Raw genomic sequence first — 21,592 nt, forward strand, 5'->3', positions numbered from 1 at the left:
TAAATATTACTACTTAATGATTTGACATGATTAGTATTACAAATATTAATTATAACATACATACTCCTATGTATGTATCAATAATATAATATATTATAATAAAATGTTTTTTATTTCGTAAAATGATGATAAAATTAAGTATAAAAATATTAATATACAATATGATCTCACATTACAATATTACAGGAGGATATAGATAAAAATAGCGATAAAATAGATAAACGAAATAATAACTTTGTTTGTCAGTTATACAGATAAGTGCATTCAATCGAGTACTCCCCTTAATATGACCACAGGTATTATATCTATAAGAGCATTAATTCTTTTAACATCTTTCACATTTTTACAATTAAAGCACCAGTCATTTCACCATACATCGGGTGTTGGGTCGAATCGAAGTATGTAGTTCCTGGTGCATACAGAGTGGGTACGGACCACGGCAAAGATGTCTACATCATTAGAGCCCATTTTAGAGGTGCGTTATTGCCAGGCAAGTACGTCCACAACATCGGAGCTTTCGTGGCTTGGGGTGGACAAGAACACAGAGTGTCAAACTTCGAAATGTTGTGTCATTCGCAACTGAAATGGGCCAATTGTTATGGAGGTATGGTTCCTCAAAATGCTTTTGTTGGCGGAAACAGTGAAAATGGGGAACAGTTGTACATCGGTAAATGTTACCACGATGGGAATGTTGTCGTAGGAAAAGTGCAAAGAAGTCACGGAGTTTTGTACTACCCATGGGATGGTCGTGAACAAAATACTAAAACTTTTGAAATTTTGGTCGTCTAAAAATACGAATCAATTAATAAAGTTAAAAAATAAACAAGAATTTCAATCTACATTTCTATAAAAATAAAATAAAATTATCATTAAAATATTTGTATTGTTATTTTTTGATAAAAATCTATATATTACGTGTTTACTTTTTAATTCATCATTATGTATAATTAAAAAATTATAGTAGTTGTTTAAAATTTTATTTTAATATGAATAAAATGATTAGAACAAAATAAAAATGTTTTATTTCTAATTGCAACAGTAACAACTAACATATAAATAATAAATCTTTAATTTAACACAAATTTAAAAATTATTTTCAATATTATGATTAATAATTTTAATGTAAATATAGATTTATATGATTTTTCAAAAATAACAAATATTAAAATAATAAAAAATAATAAAATAATACAATTATAATATATTCTCGAGATAAAAAGATTAATTTTATAGATGTTTTTCAAAATTTTAAACACCATTTTATTAGAATAATTGAATATGATTGTGAAACTAAATGATTGATGCCAATTAATGAGACATATTTTAAATTTTAATAATAAAAATTATAACAGTTTATTAATACAATGTTTATGAAATGAAAACTTAATATTAAATTTCAAAAATTTTAAATGAAAATAAACAATTTTCAATAATTAATTATATATCCTACTTAGCAACAATCCTTCCTAGATAAGATAATCTTAATAAGATGGTATATAAGAGCACTGCATTGCAATTTATGTAACATTTCTTTTTGTCAATTGTGCAAATAATTTCGGCAAATTACCTATACCAACCCAACATGACTGCAGGTATGTATAGCAACTTTTTATTGGCGTTATTCGTTGCATTATGTTTGGCATTTTTGTGATTAAAGCACCAGTGGTGTCACCGTACATCGGTTGTTGGATGGAATCGAATGAAGTACTTCCTAGTGCGTACAAAGTGGGCACCGACAACGGCAAAGATGTTTACATCATCAGGGCCTACTTTAAGGGTGCGTTGTTGCCAGGAAAGTACGTCGAGAACCACGGAGCTTACGTAGCTTGGGGCGGACAAGAACACAAAGTGACACATATAGAATGGTTGTGCCACTCAAAGCTGCAATGGGCGGATTGTACCAACGGTGTAATTCCTGAAAACGCCTTCATTGGCGGACACACCGAAAGCGGGGAAAAATTGTATATTGGCAAATGTTATCACAATGGGAATGTCGTGGTAGGAAAAGTGCAAAAAAGTCACGAAACTTTTTACTATCCGTGGTGGGGTCGCGAACATAAGACCAAGACCTTCCAAGTTTTGGTTGTTTAAGAGGTTTATATCATATTTTTAATAAATATATAAAATAATATAATGTTTTATTTATGTTCAATGAGATTTTTTGTTTTTGTTAAAAACACAAAGCAAAATTAGTTAAATATTATGAATTTAAAATATAAATAAAACGTATTTTACTTCTGAGTTTGTTATAAAGATAATGAGTAATATGTAATACAAATATTGATAGAAAACTTATCTACAGTAATCTGTTCTAGCTAATCTAATGCTTAGTTACTACTTCCAAGTATCTTCGATTTTTATTTATTTTCCTCAGATATAAAATACATGTATTATTTAATTCGCATTAATAGATTTGATATTTAAATGAAAAGCGTAATTTAAATTTAGGTAAATGAAAGTGCAATAAAAGCAAAGAGAGAAAACACTCACAAATATAATATCGTTTGACGTCCGTATATATAAAAATACATTAATATTAATGGAGCCGCAATTTGGGCGCTGCAAAGAGTTGCTGTAAAAATTGACGAAAACAAACAAACAAAAGTAAGAAATAATTGTTTCGGCCCGAGTCGAGTTGTTTTTTTTTTTCAAAATTCAATAACGAAAATGCAAATATCCAATTTAATAAATGAAACTAATTCGATAAATGCACCGACGAATGCAAATTATTTAAATTCAAACATCTTTCATCTCGTCGATTTTAATTGCAAAACTCTCATTATTTCTCTAATGAAGTTGACACCAATCTCCGGAAGTTGCTGCTTAATTTCCACTCGAAACGTGTTTTACTTCACTTTGTTCCGGGCGCGATTTTATGCAAATCAAAATGACAGAACAAGAAATACTTATCACAAAAGGTTCGTTAATATTATACAGACATTTAAATTAAATCCTGATTAAAAGACAATTACACCGAAAATACCTTTCATTCAATATTTCTGGTGTACATTTAGTTTTATCTATTTCTTTTTGAGATAACAATTAAAGTTCATCAGATTAGACGGTGTCGAAAAAGTCTCCCCGTTATCGGCCGATCTTTTGTATCTTTTGAATAAGGCCGTAGATTTAATTAAAAGAGAAGAGAGAATAAAAAATGCAGATAATTTGTGTTCTCACGATCTGCCATTGTTCATCCTTTATGCGTCCCGCTACAAAAGAATGAGCGAGGAGCTAATTAAATAATATATCGATTGTGTGAGCTGTCCTGAACGTGTCGTATCAGCAAACGAGATTTAGTACGTGCACCTTTTGTGGGAAAGGTGCATATAACCATCTATTTAATAATATAATAGAAATTAGGAATTTTACAATCACTAACGTGATCGTTTATCGCAAAGTTTGTTTAGGCAATAATAATCAAAGTGTGATTTTTATTTGTTTTCAAGTAAAATGAAAATGTCGTTGGCGTTGGAAGAAAGAGTAAATATTTGAGATGTTTTTATCATTTCAAATATTTACAGTAATTCGTGTTCAGTGTATTTACACATTATTAATAGTCGTCCCGATGTATTTTATATAAATACAGCACCATTTTATTGTTTCTCTCGGTGGAAATATTTACACTTGCCGCTTTGAAATCGCGTTTTATTTGCCGCGCATTAATTGATTTATGTGACATGCTTAAAACAAATTTCGTTTGAAACAACAATAATATTTATATAATTTACAAGTTTATATTTCGATGTTCATTATATGTATTTGAATGTCTGTTTCTGCAAATGTGTTTCGCTTTATTACTTTTACTCACACTTTTTTATTCATCTAAACTAAAAACACCACGAAAAAATAAACGAATTATCACAATTTTTAGTGAATACGCGACCTACATTTGCTCTCAGTTAAATATATTGCTGCTAATATTTAAATAAACGTTTATGTATTTAGAATTTAGTTTCTAAAAATTCACTGATGTGACTCATAAAGTGTTGAATCATTATTATGTTTGTCATCTAGCAATAAATTATTCACACATTCAACACTTTACATTATATTTACAATAATGGCGGATGCGCCGGTGAAACCGTTGGAATTCGGTGTCGGTTGTGTGTTACGTCGAGTTCGTAAACAGCGAGAGGAAAATAAAGAAAATTGAATTCCACGGGAGTCGCAATCGAACCGCAACAGCAACAGTCGAAAACCGAGGGACAAACAGTGAGGTGTGCAAAAACCGGGTCCAAGTTTAATTAGAAAATAACTTGCGGCCGAATGGAGGAGGGAATGGAAGTTGAGGCCGTCCAATATCGAGTTCGGTCAGCGGTCGCTCTCAAACGACAACTTGCCCATTTAACATAACTTTGTGTTTTCCGGTTTCCCCGACCCGAAATCCTCCGCCGCACCGCCCCACCTCGCCCCTCTTTCTTCGTTTGGCCGAAAGAAATGTTTTTGATTAATGATTATCGGGAAATAACAGTCGCGGAATGAAGATAAAGGATTCCCGTCCCCCTTTGATTAATGTCTCGCCACACGCGAATCATATTAACATATTAAACGGATCCAGATTTTCAAATCCTCCCGAACCTCGGCGCGATTAATCGTGCACGCCACTCTCTAATTAAACTTATTTTCCGATGTTTATTATTATTTACTCGGTTCAACGTCGTTTACGTGATCGTTATTAATTTGCGGGAATGCAGAATACACACTCACATTAAGTCATCATTATTCCGTGTTGGTGTGCGGAGGGAAAGGGCGGCGATGACGATGACAGCGACGGCAATAATCATTATTACCCTTTAGAGTGATGTTTAATTTTATTGGGCCGACGTTTCAATCTTCGTTTAGTAAAAGTGTTTTGGGTTCATGAAAGAGCTCAAAGTGAAAAAATGAAAATGCGAAGATGGAACATTCGACAGAGAGAGGGAGAATAGAGACGCCATTAGGCAACAGTTCCGTGTTTATTCGATTCCGTGTGCTGCATTATGAGGACGGAGATGGATAATGTAGTGCAGAAAACGTTAAAAGCTTCGTCGTGTAATGAGAATTTAATGTGTGCATCGTCGAATCGTCACCACATTGCGACGACACGTGTTTCAGCCACTCGTTCTTTGTGACGCGGGACAAACCGACGTAAACACTGCGATGGATCGAGAAAGAAAAAATAAGAAAGAGAAGATAGAAGGGGATAAATCGCGTTCGGTAAAATATGCGAGATTGAAGAGATGTTTCGTCGAAACGGTGAATGGGCCGGAGGTGAATTTCGGTCGCTCACGTTTTGAGATGTCGCTCACGTCCCGACAAAATTTACATTGTCGACTCTGCGAGAGAGAGAGAGTAAATTACAGGGGCTCAGTTGAGATTGTGCTCCTCTCCTCCCGGTTACCCCGTTTTTCCCCGACGGGAGAAACGACAGTTTATTGGGATAAGCACTTAATAGACGGCGGCGGAGAAGAGGGTGAAGGGGCCGTTCTTAACTTCGTTACGGCGTTGCCTTAATTCATAAAGCTTTTGTTTTCGCATTGTCCCTGTTTTCTTGACGGGAGGATGGAAGTGGGTCTTTTTGCGCGCCCTCATGTCTCGTGCTTTCTTTTTGTCAGCGATATTTTAACGTCGCGACGATCGAGGAGACATCTTCACCGTGTCACTCTGCCGCCGCCGCCGCCGCCACCACCACCACCACTACAATGCAATTTTCCTGCGAACTCACTCTTCGCCATTTGCCGAGATGATGACTCGTCAGACCGAAACTAATTTCGAAGAGGAACTCTGACTCATTTCGGCCATTTTTTTGTCACTCCGGACCGATTATGTCCGGACCATAAATCCGCGAGAGAAAAAGAGCAAGTCGACATAAAAATCCGGGCGATGCAGCTGACAAGGGGTTTTTTAATTTCGTGTCGCGGTTCTTCTAAATCATCAGAAACGCTGAATCGTGGATTAACGTCGCAAGGACGCACATATATTTCGAGGGACGGTTTCGGCTCTGGAAGAAGATAAACGTCGAGTTTTATCTGCTCGCTTCCGGAATTTACGGCCCGGACCGGAATAATAATTGGACTCGTTGTTCATCCGGTTCGTCACTCTCAAATCATGAGCGGAATTCAGCCGTACCAAGCAACTTTAAAAAGACATAATTAGGCATTTGGGAGGCGAATCGGGGCCGGAACATTTATCAGTATAAATGTTTGCAGACGTTCGATCCCTCTTTGATCACGTCCCCCGACATCCCTTCACACGTGTGTGAATTATTCAGCGTGAGAACGAGTACGCGGAGCGCGAGCTTATCTTATAAAAATAATCGGTTCGTTAGAGTTTCTTTTGAGGAATCCGCGAGCCGTTCCTGAAACCGCCCGCATGCAACACACAAAAAGAGGGATTTGCACCCGGGGGATGGCGATAATAACGCCGGGAAACAATGGAGAGAGATAGACGTCGCACGTGCACACTTTCGGTTCCCGTTTTTCGGGTTCGTCAATTTTATTAAGCCTTCGGCTAACTAACATTTTGGAAGTGCGAGCACGGCCATCATTGGGGGGATGAGTGAAACGGTCCGAACGGGGGACGGGATAAAATGTCCGCATAAATATTCCAATTACGTTGGGTACCTATATTACAATAAATTACGCGCTAAATGAGAAATGCATGAATTATGACGGGGTGTCGCGTCCCCTGATTTATCTCGACTTCCCCCTGTTGCCCCGTTCACATTTTTCTACATTTCATATCACTCTGAATAATGGCGATGCACAGAGTGGATCAATGTGTGGTTTCTATGAATTTGCAGTCGCGTTGTGTTAATGCACAAAGTGTGGGGTGTCAGTCCATCGTAAGTATCTGTGTAATCTGACGGTTGCGGATCCCATAAATAAGAGTGCGGTCCTGAAGAGCGCGATTAGTGTAATTTTTAATCCCCGGAGAGCGGAAAACCGGAAAACGGTCGCAGTTGACCGCGCCCGGATAAAATTCGCGGACGGAAGGACGATGTTATCTTAATGGTCGGGGGAGTCGGAGAAGGAGGAGACGGTTTTCGAGGGCGACTTCGTCCCCCGATTCCGCGATAACATCGCCAAGAATGGCCCGGTTTTCTACTCCGTCTCTCGAAAAGGAAAACAAGTCGGACTTTCCGGACATAAATTTACTCTACTTTACTCCTCTTAACGTGCCACTTTTAAATAGTGACGTACGGAATTTTGTTCGTTCTTGTGTAAGTCGCAGTTGAGATGAGAGAGCAGTGCAGAACAATTGCAACAGGCGCAGCTTCGCCACAAACACACACACACACACGTGCACAGCAAATAGCGAAACAGAGGGGGACGAAGGGGTTGAAGACGCCGGGGGAATTAGTCGTAACGAGCAGACGAACAATCGTCAATCAATACCGCCGCCGCCGCCGCCGCTGCCGCCGCCGCCGCCACCGCCACCATCGTTCCACGTTCTCGTTCTCGGTGGGGCTGGTGCCCGCAAATAATGCAATTATCCGCACGCATTCGACTCCCGTTTCGTTCTTGACGGTGGCGGTGGCGGTGACGGTTGCGGGGCGGCACGAGTTCACCAGTTGCTTCCCTTACAAATCGGTGTGTTCCCCGAGGAACCCGCGAACACGTCGTGGACAATTAGTGGATTGAGAGAGTCGTCGATGCTTTGTTGATATTGATGTGGAGGAGGAGAAGAAGAAAGAGAAGGAGGAGGAGGAGAGTTTGCGTTGCAGTCTGAGACCGTTGAATAATTCAAATTGATAATTCGCAGCGTCTGGAAACAAAACTGCGGAGAGAGATTTACCGTTTCGGGTCGTTTTGGAAATATTTAATGCGTCGCCGGGTCGTCTTAAGAGCTTCCTCGAGAATCGAGTGCTTCGCGGGAGAGTAATTAGAGCAAAACTTTGTGGAGGGTTCCGCGCCACCCACCGGACGGGCGGGGCGAGAGCAGACTCGGAGTTTGCAACTGTTGATGCGAGTACAACGGATACTCCGCATTCGTCGTCCGTCTCCACCGAATTCCGGTCGCATGTAAAAATTAATAGAGTACCGCCGTAAAAAAAAGCCTTCCGGGCGGGAAGAGCCGAAATCTCATCTGCAGGAAGTGGCCATAAAAAATACACCCACTTAAGTCGACGCTTAATCGAACGATCCCCCGCGTCAAATAAAGAACGAGGAGAAGCGAGGGCGAGGAAAAATAAAAACAGGAACATCATCAATTATATGGCGCGCGATTTCGATTGCATAAACAAAAGTCGTCCCTGAGGGAATCGCAGGTCTCGGCCCAATCAACACGCGGTCCAAAACATGCCCGGACTCCGAGAGGGATGTGTGGGGTGCAAAATTCACTATTTTATTTTCCTCAATACTCCACTCGTATTTTGTATCATCTTCATACTTATCAACATTCTAAACAGCACATTTCTAAAATAATTATTGATATTATTTTCTAATTATTCTATCTATCTCCTAATTTATCTATCAATCTAATTAAAATAGACAATTACTAGATTATTTTATTATAATCAAAACGAGCAATTTCAAAGTATAAATCACTCGATAAATTTTAATAATCCAATAAGAAAAAGTTTACGTGGTTGAACTGTGTTGAACGGCGGAAATCGGTGAAAAGAGAGGAACCGAGAGTCGAAGAGGAAGGAAAAGCTTTGTTGGGTGTGTAATTGTAGTTTCGGAATAACTGCAATAACTACAACGGTCCAATTTTACGACACTCGAGTTGTTGTTGAGTTAACGACAAAACAAACTTAATGTAAATGCGAGAGAAATTATCACCTTTTCTCTCGTAAATTCCATCCCTTTAAAGTCCAACAACACTGTGATATTTTACACACATTACCGTTAGAATAACCCAAATATTTATAAGGCGGAGCGGCAGGAAAAAGAAACGCCACGTCGAACTTCCATACAATTTTCCTAATGGACGAACGACACGAACTTTTTTTATTGGAAGACGAATCATAGATAAAGAAATCCAATTTCGGCGTGCGCGCCATAAACGAAAAATTAGATGAGGAAACTTTGTTTATGTTTTATCATTCCCCATTGCGAAAATACGATAAACGATAAGGCGGACAAACAAGGGAAAACAACCCCCAGTCACGTGACGCTGTCTCTCGCCGAAAGTCGATCGAACGGAGGACTAATTAAAGTAAATCTGTTCAACACATATGTTGAATAATCAACAGTGGGGTGTGCAAAGTCCCACGTCGACACAGTTGACAGAGAGCGACAGGAGAGGTGTCGGAAAAGTGGAGAAGAAAGGGAGAAAAGGGAGAAAAGCGGAGAGAAGCGGAGAGAAGGTCTCGTTAAAGAGTGGCAACTAAACCAGTCTTTCGTACAAAGACACAGAGAAGAGTCTCGGTCTCAATTCGCATTACGAGATTCGGCGCGGGCAAATAAAAGGAAAACCGTCCCCTTGAATATTTTATTAGGCACGCTTCATTTCAAACACTTTTTCGCTTTTTCTCCGCGCCTTTCCTTTGCCCGGACTAAATCCCACGCTTTTATCTTAAACTCCGCATAATCGGCGCACCGCTTTATTAAAAACACTGCCCCAAACGGCATTTGCAAATTAAATTTTATTCGCTTTCTGCGCAATTCCATCAATTAATACGTTTTTGGCAAAGTCCGAATCCGGACGGGCGGGAATCGCAACGGTCGCAGGAAACGCAGGAATTGTTGATCCGAATGCGGCCGACTTTATGCAAACGACACCAACTGTGCTTCCAATAATCCGTCGGTCGGTTAAATATGTGTATATGTCTCGGCACTAATTAATTTGCTTAAACCTGATCGATTCGGGAGAAATGTTTGGGAAAAGGTGAAAAACGAAGGCAGAGACGGCGACGTTAAATCGGAGGCGCAAAGACGTGCGAAGACGGAAGGACGGAATGAAAAATATTTGATTTAATCTGTTGTGTAGACAAAGTAATCTACAGCGATAAAAGTACACAAGAAGTGTCGCCTTTCGTTAAACGAGCCAATATGTCATCCCCGACTGAACCGTTCGCACTCAACGAAAATAAAATGTTTGACAAATAACGCAAACATCGCAGAGAGTCTGTTTACTCTGCAGATGACAAGTGGCTGCTCCGTCTTTTTGGGGGCGAGGGGCGGATTCGCCCCTTTCGCCTCCGATCCATTAGCATGGCACAGACGTTTTATGGGGGAATTATGGATTTAGCTTCGTTGCTCCATATTACTCGATTACTCGCGCTTTACGGCCGAGTGTCTCGTGTGCATGCCAAATTTCGGGATCGGTGCACGAGAGCGGGACGTGCATCCTGTCCCGACCTGTCCCGTTCATTGATCGTGCGAGTTTGCACTTGTCAACGGAACACAGAAACGCAGAGATGAATCGGCAACATCCATTGTATGTTTTCCCGTTTTATCCTTCGTCCTTCGGCCGGAACGCATTTGTCGAATGGAATCAGGATCAGCGTCGCGGATAAGAATGTTTCACTTAGGTCAATTCAATCCGCAATCCTCCCTTTCCTTCGCTCCTCTTCTTCCTTTCCCTTCCCGACTGACTGATATTTTTATTACGTGGCGCCCGATAAAGGGACGGACATATTAAAACGTATCACGGATGGAAACATAAATTATATGGTACGGAGATAAGAAGGAAACAAACAAACAGACTTTGCTCGTTGGGTTAATGTGCCATCGTCGTAAAAATGGCGGAGATAAAAAGCGGCCGATTGACATTGATAATGTCGGTTCGTTCGTTCTGCGAAAGGCGTACACAACACACGACACCGACCGACAATTAGGGTAAAAAACGAAAAGATCTGTTTACAGCGTCGCGACGCCCCGTTTTTTCTTGTTGTTATCCGGTCGTAATTAAAAGTAAACACGGAACGGGCGCAGAGGGATGAACGAACGAACGGGCGCAAATTACATTCAATTTGTAAGTCGGGCACAAACAGGCAAATCCGCAATAATCTCCTCCGCATTACAGACCCGTCATTGACAACGTTCACTTTTCACTCTTTGTTATTAGTTTATTAATTGCGCTCTGCGTCAATTTATTAAAAAAGTTATGCGTCGCATTAAAAAAGTCTTAATCTTGTCGAAGAGGGGGTGAAGCATTTCCAATCGCATTCACTTAACTCCGCACTTTGGAACAATTACTTCGTTGCAGGAACGGGAGACAGGGGAGGGGGAAAAGAAAAGAAAACTTCTTAGTTAACTCGATTATGGCACCTTTTCCCCGGATTACCCAAACAATCCGGTCCCGAATAAATCAGTAAATTGTTTGCGAAACGGGCGTAAATAAGGAGATTTGCACTTTCCCCCGATAATTTTGCGGATATCTCCGCACAGAGTTTGGACCCTTCGGAGTAAAAAGTTGAATGAGAATAAGGTGTTGTTGTCTCGACGGCCGACTCGAAATCATTAAAAAGTTCCAGACAACTTTTTAGTCGGCATCTGTCGCAGCGCGTCATTAAATTCATCTCGCGCCGCACAAAAACAAACAGAAATGACTGACTGAGAAACAATAAGACACAGGAGACGTGGAAAAGTGTATAAATTTTATTATTCGGACGAGATTTCGTTCGGCGAGAGCGTTTTTCACGCGAAAATCATTTTTCATACGTGTCACGGGGAAATTATGCCGCTTTATTATATGTTTAAACCGAAGAAACGTCTGCGTCTCCGTCAGCGGGAAAATTGTTTGCCATGGTGTCCGACGTAATCGTAATTAATTTAAAGCGAATCGGCGATAATGTAACGCCGTAACGCCGTAACGCCGTAACGCTGTAATGATGTAATCGAGCGCGTGAACAGAGTTAACTAAGGGACAATTATAAGGGTCCGTTACGTCGGATAAACGGTTGACGTCTTTAACAAATAGGCCAAGTTCGCGGATGTCTAAGGCCAAACAGCGGCGCGATTAATCTTGCGACGGTTATTGTTGTATCACGACACGCTCACTTTCGTCCCGCGACGCATTCCACACTTTGCACTTGAAGTGGCTAAGTGCTGCAGCAGCAGGAAATGACACAGATAATTTTTCGATCGGCCTCATTTGATTAATGGAAGTCGTAAGTTGTGGTGGTGGTGGTCTCTGTCTGTGAGATCGAAGCCGTAATCCGATACAGTCCATTATTTGTTCGAGTGTATTAAGATGATGGACTCCACTTCTTGGAATGGGAGATTGCGGAGGTGGTTTTTTGTCGGTCGGCCTCAACGAGTTCTCGGGAGTTTGGAGAGTTTGAGTGCGATACGAAACAGCATATCCATTACTCTTCTCTCCGTGTTTGTGCGTGTCTGTTTCTTTGCACACGCACACCGATCTCACAAAATGATAACGACTCAATCCACGATTTTTTCATTAACTTTTTATTCTCTCTAATTCGATAAGAATTTTATTCATTCCGAATAGTTAACGAGACATGTTCTGCCTGCCGTCCATATTACATGTCTGACTGATGCATCGTTCCACTCCCGAAAGCAAATCAATCGGTCTCTTTCGTTTCTTCCATCCAACCGTACATTTTTTGCCACAACATTATGCACACATCGAGTAAAAGTTAAGTGCTCTTCTCCGACTACGCTCCCGTTTCTGTTCCCGTTTCGCGTTCCCGATGGTTCATAAATGAAATATAAAAATTTTTACAGCCCTCCGTTTCGAAACGTGCATCGTGTTTTGGCGCCGCGACGCGACTTAATTCGGTTATATTCGAGTGTGTGCCCAAATGAAAATGTATACTTTAATATTGCGAAAGCCCTTTTATTGCTCCCTCCATCCATCCATCGATGGAAGTATGTATTAAGCTAAATTTGGGACGGCTCTTATTTATTTCCATGAAGACATCTCGTGATCCAATTGTTTCCCTTTTTTATGGGAAACAACAATTTAAACTTTTGAATCACCAACACCCACAATCAAGACGAAATAAGAGGAGAGGAATCCGTTTTCTAATGCTAAACAGAATCGATCTGAGGTCGGGGGTTGCGGAGTGAGTTGGCGTTAGAACGGAGCGGGTAGTTTTTACTGGGCATGCGATACGAACTAAAACCCTCGAGGATGATTTAAGGGCCAGTAAAGGATTGTTAATGGCGAGCAAAGTCGAGTTGGGCCGGTGCCAAATTGTAAATAACGCCGCCAAACCATCGAACGTTCGCCCGATATTTCAGGCCGCAATTTATTTAAGAAATTGTGTATTTAATAAATTAGGAAAGAAGAGGTAAACGGCAATAAAAGATAAATCAGAGCGGACCGTGGGGCAAATCCCTAATTCATGCCGTGTTTGTGTCAAACGGACAAAGGACTGCGAATTTAGCAAAAGACGGAAGAGAGGAGTTTTATCGTCGCCGTTGGTCAGAGGGAAAATCGTACGGTCGCCTGTTGCCATGGAAATGAAAAACCGAGGATAAAATTGTGTTTATTCGAGGAGGGTTATTATAAAAGTGTTCGGTTTTACGGACTGCTTTGTTTGCGGCCTCCGAATAAACACTCGTTTTATGCTTCTGCCAGAAAATGTTTGTTTATTGCAACTCTAACTTTAGGGACGCCCTAAAAACAAACCACCCTCCCGAACACTCTTTCTGACTCGATCTACGTTCGATTCTCGTGCGATATTTACAAAATTTGAGGGAAACAAACAACCAACAACCAACAAACCAGACAACCCTGACAGCAATAATCCGACTAACAACCTTATTCCACTTATTTCCGCGTGCGGATGACGTTTCGGATCCGAAAGATCCGGTGTCGCTTGGAGGGATCCCGGATTTGGTGCCGTCACTCACCTGGATTTTGAAGACACCGACGCCCGAGGCCAATTCGGATTGAGCCAATCGGTCGGAATTTAATATTTTTGCATCATTAAGAGGCGGAGAAATTTCGATAGTTAAAAATAAGGGTGGCTGTGTTCCCACACATAAATATTAATATTTGAAAGAGCGTTTTTAAACGTGTCAAAGCTCAAACATCGAGACAGACAAAACACGGGAAAAACGGAGCAAAACTACAAGTGTTCCAACTAATCCTGCGGGAATAAATCAAGACGGAGATCCGGGAGACGCGGCAAAATACGTTCCTGCAGGAATTATCCGTACGACGCAATTTATACGACCACTCATCGTTTTAAAACCAAGGAACGAGTTGAAGTGACGTCGGGACGCACAAATCACGGTCCCGGAGAAAAGTGGAGGAGCAGGAGAGGGAGCGGGGGAGGTGCGGAGGGAGACGGGAATTCGCGATGCGGAATACTAAAACCGGCGAAGGTGGAATAAGAAATGTGTGTTTAGGACGGGGAGAAAAATGCCAGAGTTTTAGTGGTGTTTTCGAGGGATCATCTATCATTTTTTCTCGGTCGACGGAGGGCGGGAGGAAAGCGAGAATGCGGCATGGATCGTTCGGATGCTCCGGGGATGAATCGGGCTCCGTTTGCTAATGTTGACCGAAGGCCGCGCTTTTTCTTCTCGTCCGATGAACGAACATGTGAGGAAACATGGAACATGCAAAGAATTGAATTGGAATTTACGTAAAGTATTAGTAACAAGTTAATCCACGTTTATTTTATTGTTAGTTTTAGATTATACCATATAATTAGTGCATAATTGATTGTTTCAAGTCGTTTCCTGCACTTATCTTTCACTAATTTCATAAATAAAATGTGCCATTTGCTTTAGTACGGCCAAAGAAAAAAAGTTAAATTACTTAGGATAATGTTTCGGGCCTGAACCTTTTAAATTTTAATCGCCCGTCCAATTTAAAAAAACGGACTCTCCCCATTTTCCCATTTTCCTTAGCCTTCAGTAATTTATGCGTTTCGGCCGAAAGAAGCGAAAGAAAATTATCGCGGTCCAGGTGTAATTCATCAGTTCCCGTCTTGTTCCGCTCTCGTTATTTTTTATTTTTTTATCATTACGACCATTAAAATTACAGCAAGTAATCACTTTTCTGGGAGACTTAAACCATCCTAATTATCCGAAATTGTTGCTTATGCACAAACTTACTTTCGAATCGGAAACAACTTACGATTTGTTAACGTTGCACATTTTCAATCTTTTCATTTCTTTCATGGTTTTTAATCACATCTTTGTGCGAGTAAAGAAAAGGAATTGTTTTCAGTTTGTGCACGGAATACTATTTTATTCAGTATCCTTACAACTGTTCTAATTGTTTGTAAATTTCGAGAGTCTGACGAGGAAAGAGAGAATTCAGTTAAGAGAGAAAATGGCACAGAAACAACGTTTCCCTCTCGTCTTCCCGTTTCAGGTGGATATTATAATCTCATTCTACAGGTATTTAAATTGCGCGGCGGCAATTCATAATTTCGGGGGCGGCGCGAGTGTGCACGTCTGTTCCCATATTCCCGGACAAAGTTTCCCGGTTATTTATGGCGTTCATTTATACCAAACTCCCGGACCAGAACGCCGCGACCTTTAAAATGGGACAAGTTACGTAACCGGCAGGAATTTAGTTTGGCCATTGTTTAGAATCTAATCAATTTTAACAACATTCAACAATTGTTTATCGAAAGTAGCCGCAGATTTCAGATGTCACGAAAATTTCTGCCACCTCCAACATCGATTAATTCTAATGAGTTTGTGTATGAGAGTCACGTTTGAACTTTGGAAACAAATATTCGGGACTCGCTTCTGACGATAGATAAATATCGCTGGATTAACATATATTTTTATATTTTTACGTAATTGTTCTTTGACGAAGATTAATCGGTTTTTATCAAAAATCTACTGATATAAGAAACTTAAGTACAAAGGTCAAAATCATTCATTTGATTAGTTATGTTGACAAAATCAATTTTAAAATCCCATAAAATTCTGGGATTAACTTTATTCAATGTAAATTTAATTGTTTGTTTATTGATAAAGAACGTGGCCGTTTTAATAATTGTAAAAAATATGTGTGTCTGTTTTAGAAAGATGACAGAACGTAAACATAAACAGAAACAAAAATAAGGAGCGATAAAACGAAGCAAAGGAAACGAAAGCGATAACTATTTCTCTTTCCCCTCGGAGAGCAATAAAATTATAATTTCGGAATGTAATTCTGTCCGATCTTTTCGTGATGGCGAACAATCTATCTATCTATCTCCTGAAAACGGTTCGAAATGGGAATTGGCAGATGGAACTTTGTTTTATTGTTAATTACACCAATTATTGCCTAAATCACCATCGACCAATTGGTTAATTATATTTGCACGTTGAATAATAATAAATTCTGCCGTAGAAGACACGTAGCCGTGTAAAACAATGTGGGCTGTTGGTTCTTGTTGATTCGTTCCGTCTGAAGTGAAGCAATCAAGGCGGTTTTGTTCTGCACAACGTTTACAATCGTCCGGAGGGCGATTCTTGTTTGCCACGTGAACTTTGCCGAAACAATATTCCGCGGCTTTTATTAATTTAACAGCAGCTCCGAAATTACAATCGGCTTTTGTTAACCGAACCGATTTCGAGCTGGAAACGCACTTTCACCGCCCACAAAATAACTCATTGTTTGCCGAACACATTTTCCTTAGCAAAAATTAATTTTCTTCCACTAATTGGTTCGTCAACGTTTAATCAGCGAATTTCTTCGTTCTAATTGTAAATTGGAGGGCCGAGTTGAAATCCTGCGCACGATTTTGTTCGAGACCTGCAACAAGTAAATGGCCCGCTCTAAACTGTTTAGCAGAACTTTTCAGCCAAAGAACGGCGATATTTTACGGATACACGATTTATAACGGACGACTGATTTTCCTTTTACCAATTTTTTACGGATTCCACACAAAAAATACGTACAAAAATTTAATTAATCTCCATCGAAATTGAAAGAGCCTCGTTACTTATGATAAAATGAATATTCCATAACGTAACAATTAAGACAAAGTCGGAGAAGGAGTCGGAGTCGGAGTCAGAAAGTGATTAAAGTAATTTAATTTGAAAAGGGCATATAAGAATTGGAATGGAGATGTGTCCGTAATTAGAGAGTCGACTCGGGATCCATTTGTCTGCAACAAGTAGAAAATATTTTAAGGGGACTTTATATTCTTTCTCGAACGCCTTCTTCGTTTAGTTTCGCCGATTAAAACTGCACAATTTGCATCGAATTAAATGCGAATCCTTTTCTAAACAACACCAAACAGTGTTGAATACAAATTATTTTTAAAATTGTACGCAATTTATTTTTAAAATCGAACACACACATACAATGGACAACAATGGTGCGGAAAAATCACGGAAATGATATTAACAATTTCCTTTAGTGATTTCATCCCCAAACAATACAGGTGCTAACCGAAAACAAAACCGACCATTGCGATGTGTTTAATTTCCGCGCTTTCGCATCGAATAAACAATAAAGGGATACAGGAATAAATGGTCGCGACAGGAAGAAAATATCCACAATTTTAAAATACAATTGAATTTTGTATCGATAAAACATGAATGTGACAATTTTAATGCGAACATTGCATCCATAAAACATTGCGACTGAATGAAACCAAACAATTTCTTTGTGAGGTAAACATCAGTAATTTGATTATAAAAATATTGATGCTATTTTATTATTTTTAGATCATAATTTGAAAGAAACTTACATTTTGTTGATGGCCCTTCAATCTCGTTCTGGACCTACCTGAAACAGAAAGTATCAAATTAATAACAGTAATTGTTATACTCAAAACACTTTATGTTCAGGTTTTGGAAAAAATCTGCAACAAGTACGATTAGAGTTTGTTGGAGTCGAGAGAAAACAAAGTTGTCTTTGATGCGGTGATCGATCGTTTAGAAAATGGTCGAAAAGGTAGAATAGTCCACACCGCGGCGTTTCAAACGTCCTGATTTTATTCCGGTCAGCTTCTCCAACTTTTCGGAACGACAAGCGACAGCTAGATTGTAATTTGAGGATCACAACACCTCGGAGACTCGACACACAGTGACTCCCACTTCGAAATCAACCGTCGTCGGACTCAATTTATAACTATTGCATTTTAACGATCATTCTCAAACGTGTGACTTTTAAAATACGTTTATGATGTTTGATGTTTTCTAATCACATGATACGCGAATCTTAAACTATAAAACAGAAAAAATAGACTTTTGACAATATGAAAAAATTAGTTTTCAATTTCAGCAACTATTGTTACATGTGAAATGTAAAATCAAAACTTAAATATATAATAATTATTGAAAATAATCAATCTAAAGAGAATAAATGGTAAGTAATTTATCTTTTACTTCACGTAGCAGGAGTTGCATCATCAAAATTGTATTTCCTGCACAAATATACAGCAAACATTTGAGGAGCACGAGAGACGAAAGAAAGAAGAGTTGGAATCACTGTGCGTTCGGCAGCAGTGCACCAGATCACGGCGACGCTCCGGAATAGCCAAACAGGGCCCGACACTAACGACGACATAAATTCTCCCCGGGGAACGGCCCACGATTCTCTCTGCCCTCTCCCGATTCTCCCTCTGCGAACGGCCCGGCCCGGCCCGTAACTACCCCATCATCGCGCCCCCAAAAACGAATAAATCACCGCCGTAAATTAACTTTTTTCCTCGATTGTTCCAGCACGTTCAATGTCCCGGTTCGGTACCCGAAAACTTGTCGTCTTTGTTTTTCGACATTTTACCATTACATGTGTCTCCACGGGTCGGTCCATGTGGGTCCAGACCATCCCTGATTCTCTGAATATTCGGTGAAACGGAGGGAACAATTCGAGAGAGGCACTAATAAGGAAAAGTTAAAATTGCATCGAAACCAATTTAAAGGAATACCTCGGATTGAAGAGTCACTCGGAACTTTTTCATCAACTAATCAATGTTCGTTCCTCCTCCAGAATCCAGAAGTCGGGATTCGTTGCAGTTATTCGACCGCAACTTCTATAATTGCGGTTCTCCTTCCTTTTTTTGCGGCCGCAATAAGGCAAAAAGTCCGGAAACTTGCATGACGGCTAATTGAATTTTACACATCGAAGCGAACACTCGAATAATTTTAATTCGTCTCGGCGAATTATGAAATTGGGTTTCCGTGAGAGGGAACGACGCTGTAAAATTTTACGACGCGGTTCTGTTTCATTGAAACGTTTGTTTTATGGCGGTTCTGAAACGCGCTTTAACATCATTTTATGGCGATTCCTCCCTTAATTGCTTTATTAGTTTACTTTTAATTTCTACGTGTGTTCGATGTCTTCTTCATGTTTCCTCCGCATTAAAGCGGGACGGGAATATTTGAATTTCAATGAGAGCCGAAGAGAGGGGAAAACGGGGGAAATGTTTGTCCGAAAATGGAAAATTTGTTATGCGGCCCGTTGACATGTTATTACACGACTTGGAAATTGTTTACTTTACATAAAAGAATAAAATTGCGGTGATTTATGTCGACGTCGATGCGAAGCCAACTCGAACATGTCAATGTCACTAACAAACAAATGATCCTTCCTCATTCCGATTTACATATTTATTTCATTCCCACTTTTCTTTTCGCATTAAAATTCCCAAAAGTTACAACAGTTTTGGCTGCGGCCGATACCGATGACGCAAACAGACAAGAAGGGGGAGAGAGGAGATTGACACGCTGTTGCGCAATGAAATTGGCTTCGTTTGGCGGTCATTCATCAGACGGCTAATGGATGCTTGTTCCTGCGGGCGACAGGTGCTCCTGCCTCCTCTCTGCCATCGCTCCCATCGCTCCCATCGCTCCCATCGCTCCCTTTTCGTTCCCCCGATCGAGAACTACGATTTCTAGATTCCATCGTTATTCTTGGGTTTCTCCGGTGTTTCACGTGTTATCGTAAAACTACTATCTACTACATGATCTATATTTTATATTAATCTTTTATTAAAGACACGTTATGCCTTTCATTAGAAAAATGCATAAATATCTTTAAAGAATAACGTAATTTATGTAACCGGCGCATCCACCAAAAACGAAACAGTGGTGTTGATTTGTTCCAATTAGAAGGGAAAGGTTAGCGAGGTAGATCGATCTATGCAAACGAGTGCGTCTAAAAATAAGCCCGTTCCGAGTCTGTTTTGAGCAGCCAACGCAAAAGCAGAAGGAGAAGGAGAAGGAGAAGGAGAAGCAGAAGCAAACCTGTGGCCTTATCGATATGCACAGGTGGTCGTTCAGTCGTACGAACGAGCGAACCAGTTGCGTACTTTCATGTTGGATCCGCACGCAAATCGCGCGCACGAAACCACCCAAGCTTGTTGAACACTTAACCTCGACCAACACGTGATTCCATTCTTTTAAATATGTTCTTTTTACACGCGACCGACGCCCCGCAAAAAATACCAATCCCATCTGACAAACACCGACGCATTTATGCCAGTTTCAATTGCAACCGATCGAGTAGTAAAAGATTAAAGGGACCCACTGCTTCACTTTGTCCGGCAATCGTAAGTATTTATGCCGGATGTTCACGCAATAAACAGTGAGGTGCGTCATTAACATAGTTAATTGTTCGTTCGCCCTAAATTATTATGTACTTTGCGGCGGCACGAAATAAAATCATCAATCAGAATGGAAACGTTCTCTATTCTCCTCCTCCTCCTCCTCCTCCTCCTCCTCTCCTTCCTCATTTACTTAAGGCTATATTACTGTTGTTGGTGGTGTACATGTGCATGTAGGAAACGTGTCTTTAACTTAATTCCAGCAAATAGAAAAAACAGAAAGAATATAATGCAAAGTTGTTCGAAAAATTGGAATGTAACAAACATGACAGAACAAAATAAATGGTGTGCGTTTGATTTTATCCGCCGATTCGAACAATAAAACAGACAGAAATTGCAAAAGTCCCAACGACCGATGCGATTATAAATATTCGGACGATCGGATTTGTTTTTCGGAATTGAATCATATTTTAGGCGTTTAATTTGTTGCGTGGCACGAGCACAATAACTAAACATAAACACACCAGCCCATAAATATCGCAATAAATTCGAATATACAATAAGTTCCGACGAGAGTTGTAAAGAGCGCGGACATAAATCACCCTCACCCTCCTTCTCCTCCTCCTCCTCCTTCTCCACCCACTATTACTACTACCACTATTTTTCCTCCTTCGTGACGACCGATGGGAAAAGGGGGCAAATGCAATCAGTGGCGGAGTCGACATCAATAACAACATTTGAATGCATACACAATTAATTCATGAAATCACTTTTATTGAAGTGTGTTTGAATTTAATATAAAACGTTATTGATCTACAATTAACACATCATTATAGAAAACAAAATATATAAAAATAGTAGAAATAATAAATATGTGAAACTTGTAATTCCATTTTATAACTTTTTCGTTTTTGTATGTTGATAATTGATATTTCTATTTTTGTCTAAAAACCTGGACAAATCAATTTCTTAAATGTTCTTATATTCATGTAAAATTATTCATTTCGGTGGCATTAATCGAAAAGAAAACACTTGTTGTAAACGTATATTAGAATCTAATTATCGTACATTATTGAAATGGAACATTCGTTTCGTTTCGATTCGTTTGTTGTTCCATGATATTGTAATTTATTGATTGACGGATGTCGATAATGTTCCCAAAGAATTTTGTTTGGTGTGTGGTTCAGGGTATGCGGTGTGTACACTGGTCATGTCTGCGAACGTTATAATCGTGATTAATTCAAG

At 39.8% G+C, this 21,592-nt stretch overlaps 1 protein-coding gene across 1 annotated transcript; it reads left to right on the top strand.

Moving 5' to 3' along the window:
• The first annotated feature begins 220 nt into the window (after positions 1–220).
• LOC109602847 (uncharacterized) lies at positions 221–2,132 on the top strand. Its single transcript, XM_049962492.1, has 4 exons — positions 221–296; positions 356–780; positions 1,593–1,596; positions 1,658–2,132. Exons 1-4 carry the CDS (start codon positions 287–289, stop codon positions 2,089–2,091), a joined length of 873 nt encoding a protein of 290 aa, XP_049818449.1. The 5' UTR covers positions 221–286; the 3' UTR covers positions 2,092–2,132.
• Positions 2,133–21,592: the final 19,460 nt, after the last annotated feature.

The sequence above is a fragment of the Aethina tumida genome, chromosome 2 (assembly GCF_024364675.1).
Source record: "Aethina tumida isolate Nest 87 chromosome 2, icAetTumi1.1, whole genome shotgun sequence".
Taxonomy (NCBI): domain Eukaryota; kingdom Metazoa; phylum Arthropoda; class Insecta; order Coleoptera; family Nitidulidae; genus Aethina; species Aethina tumida.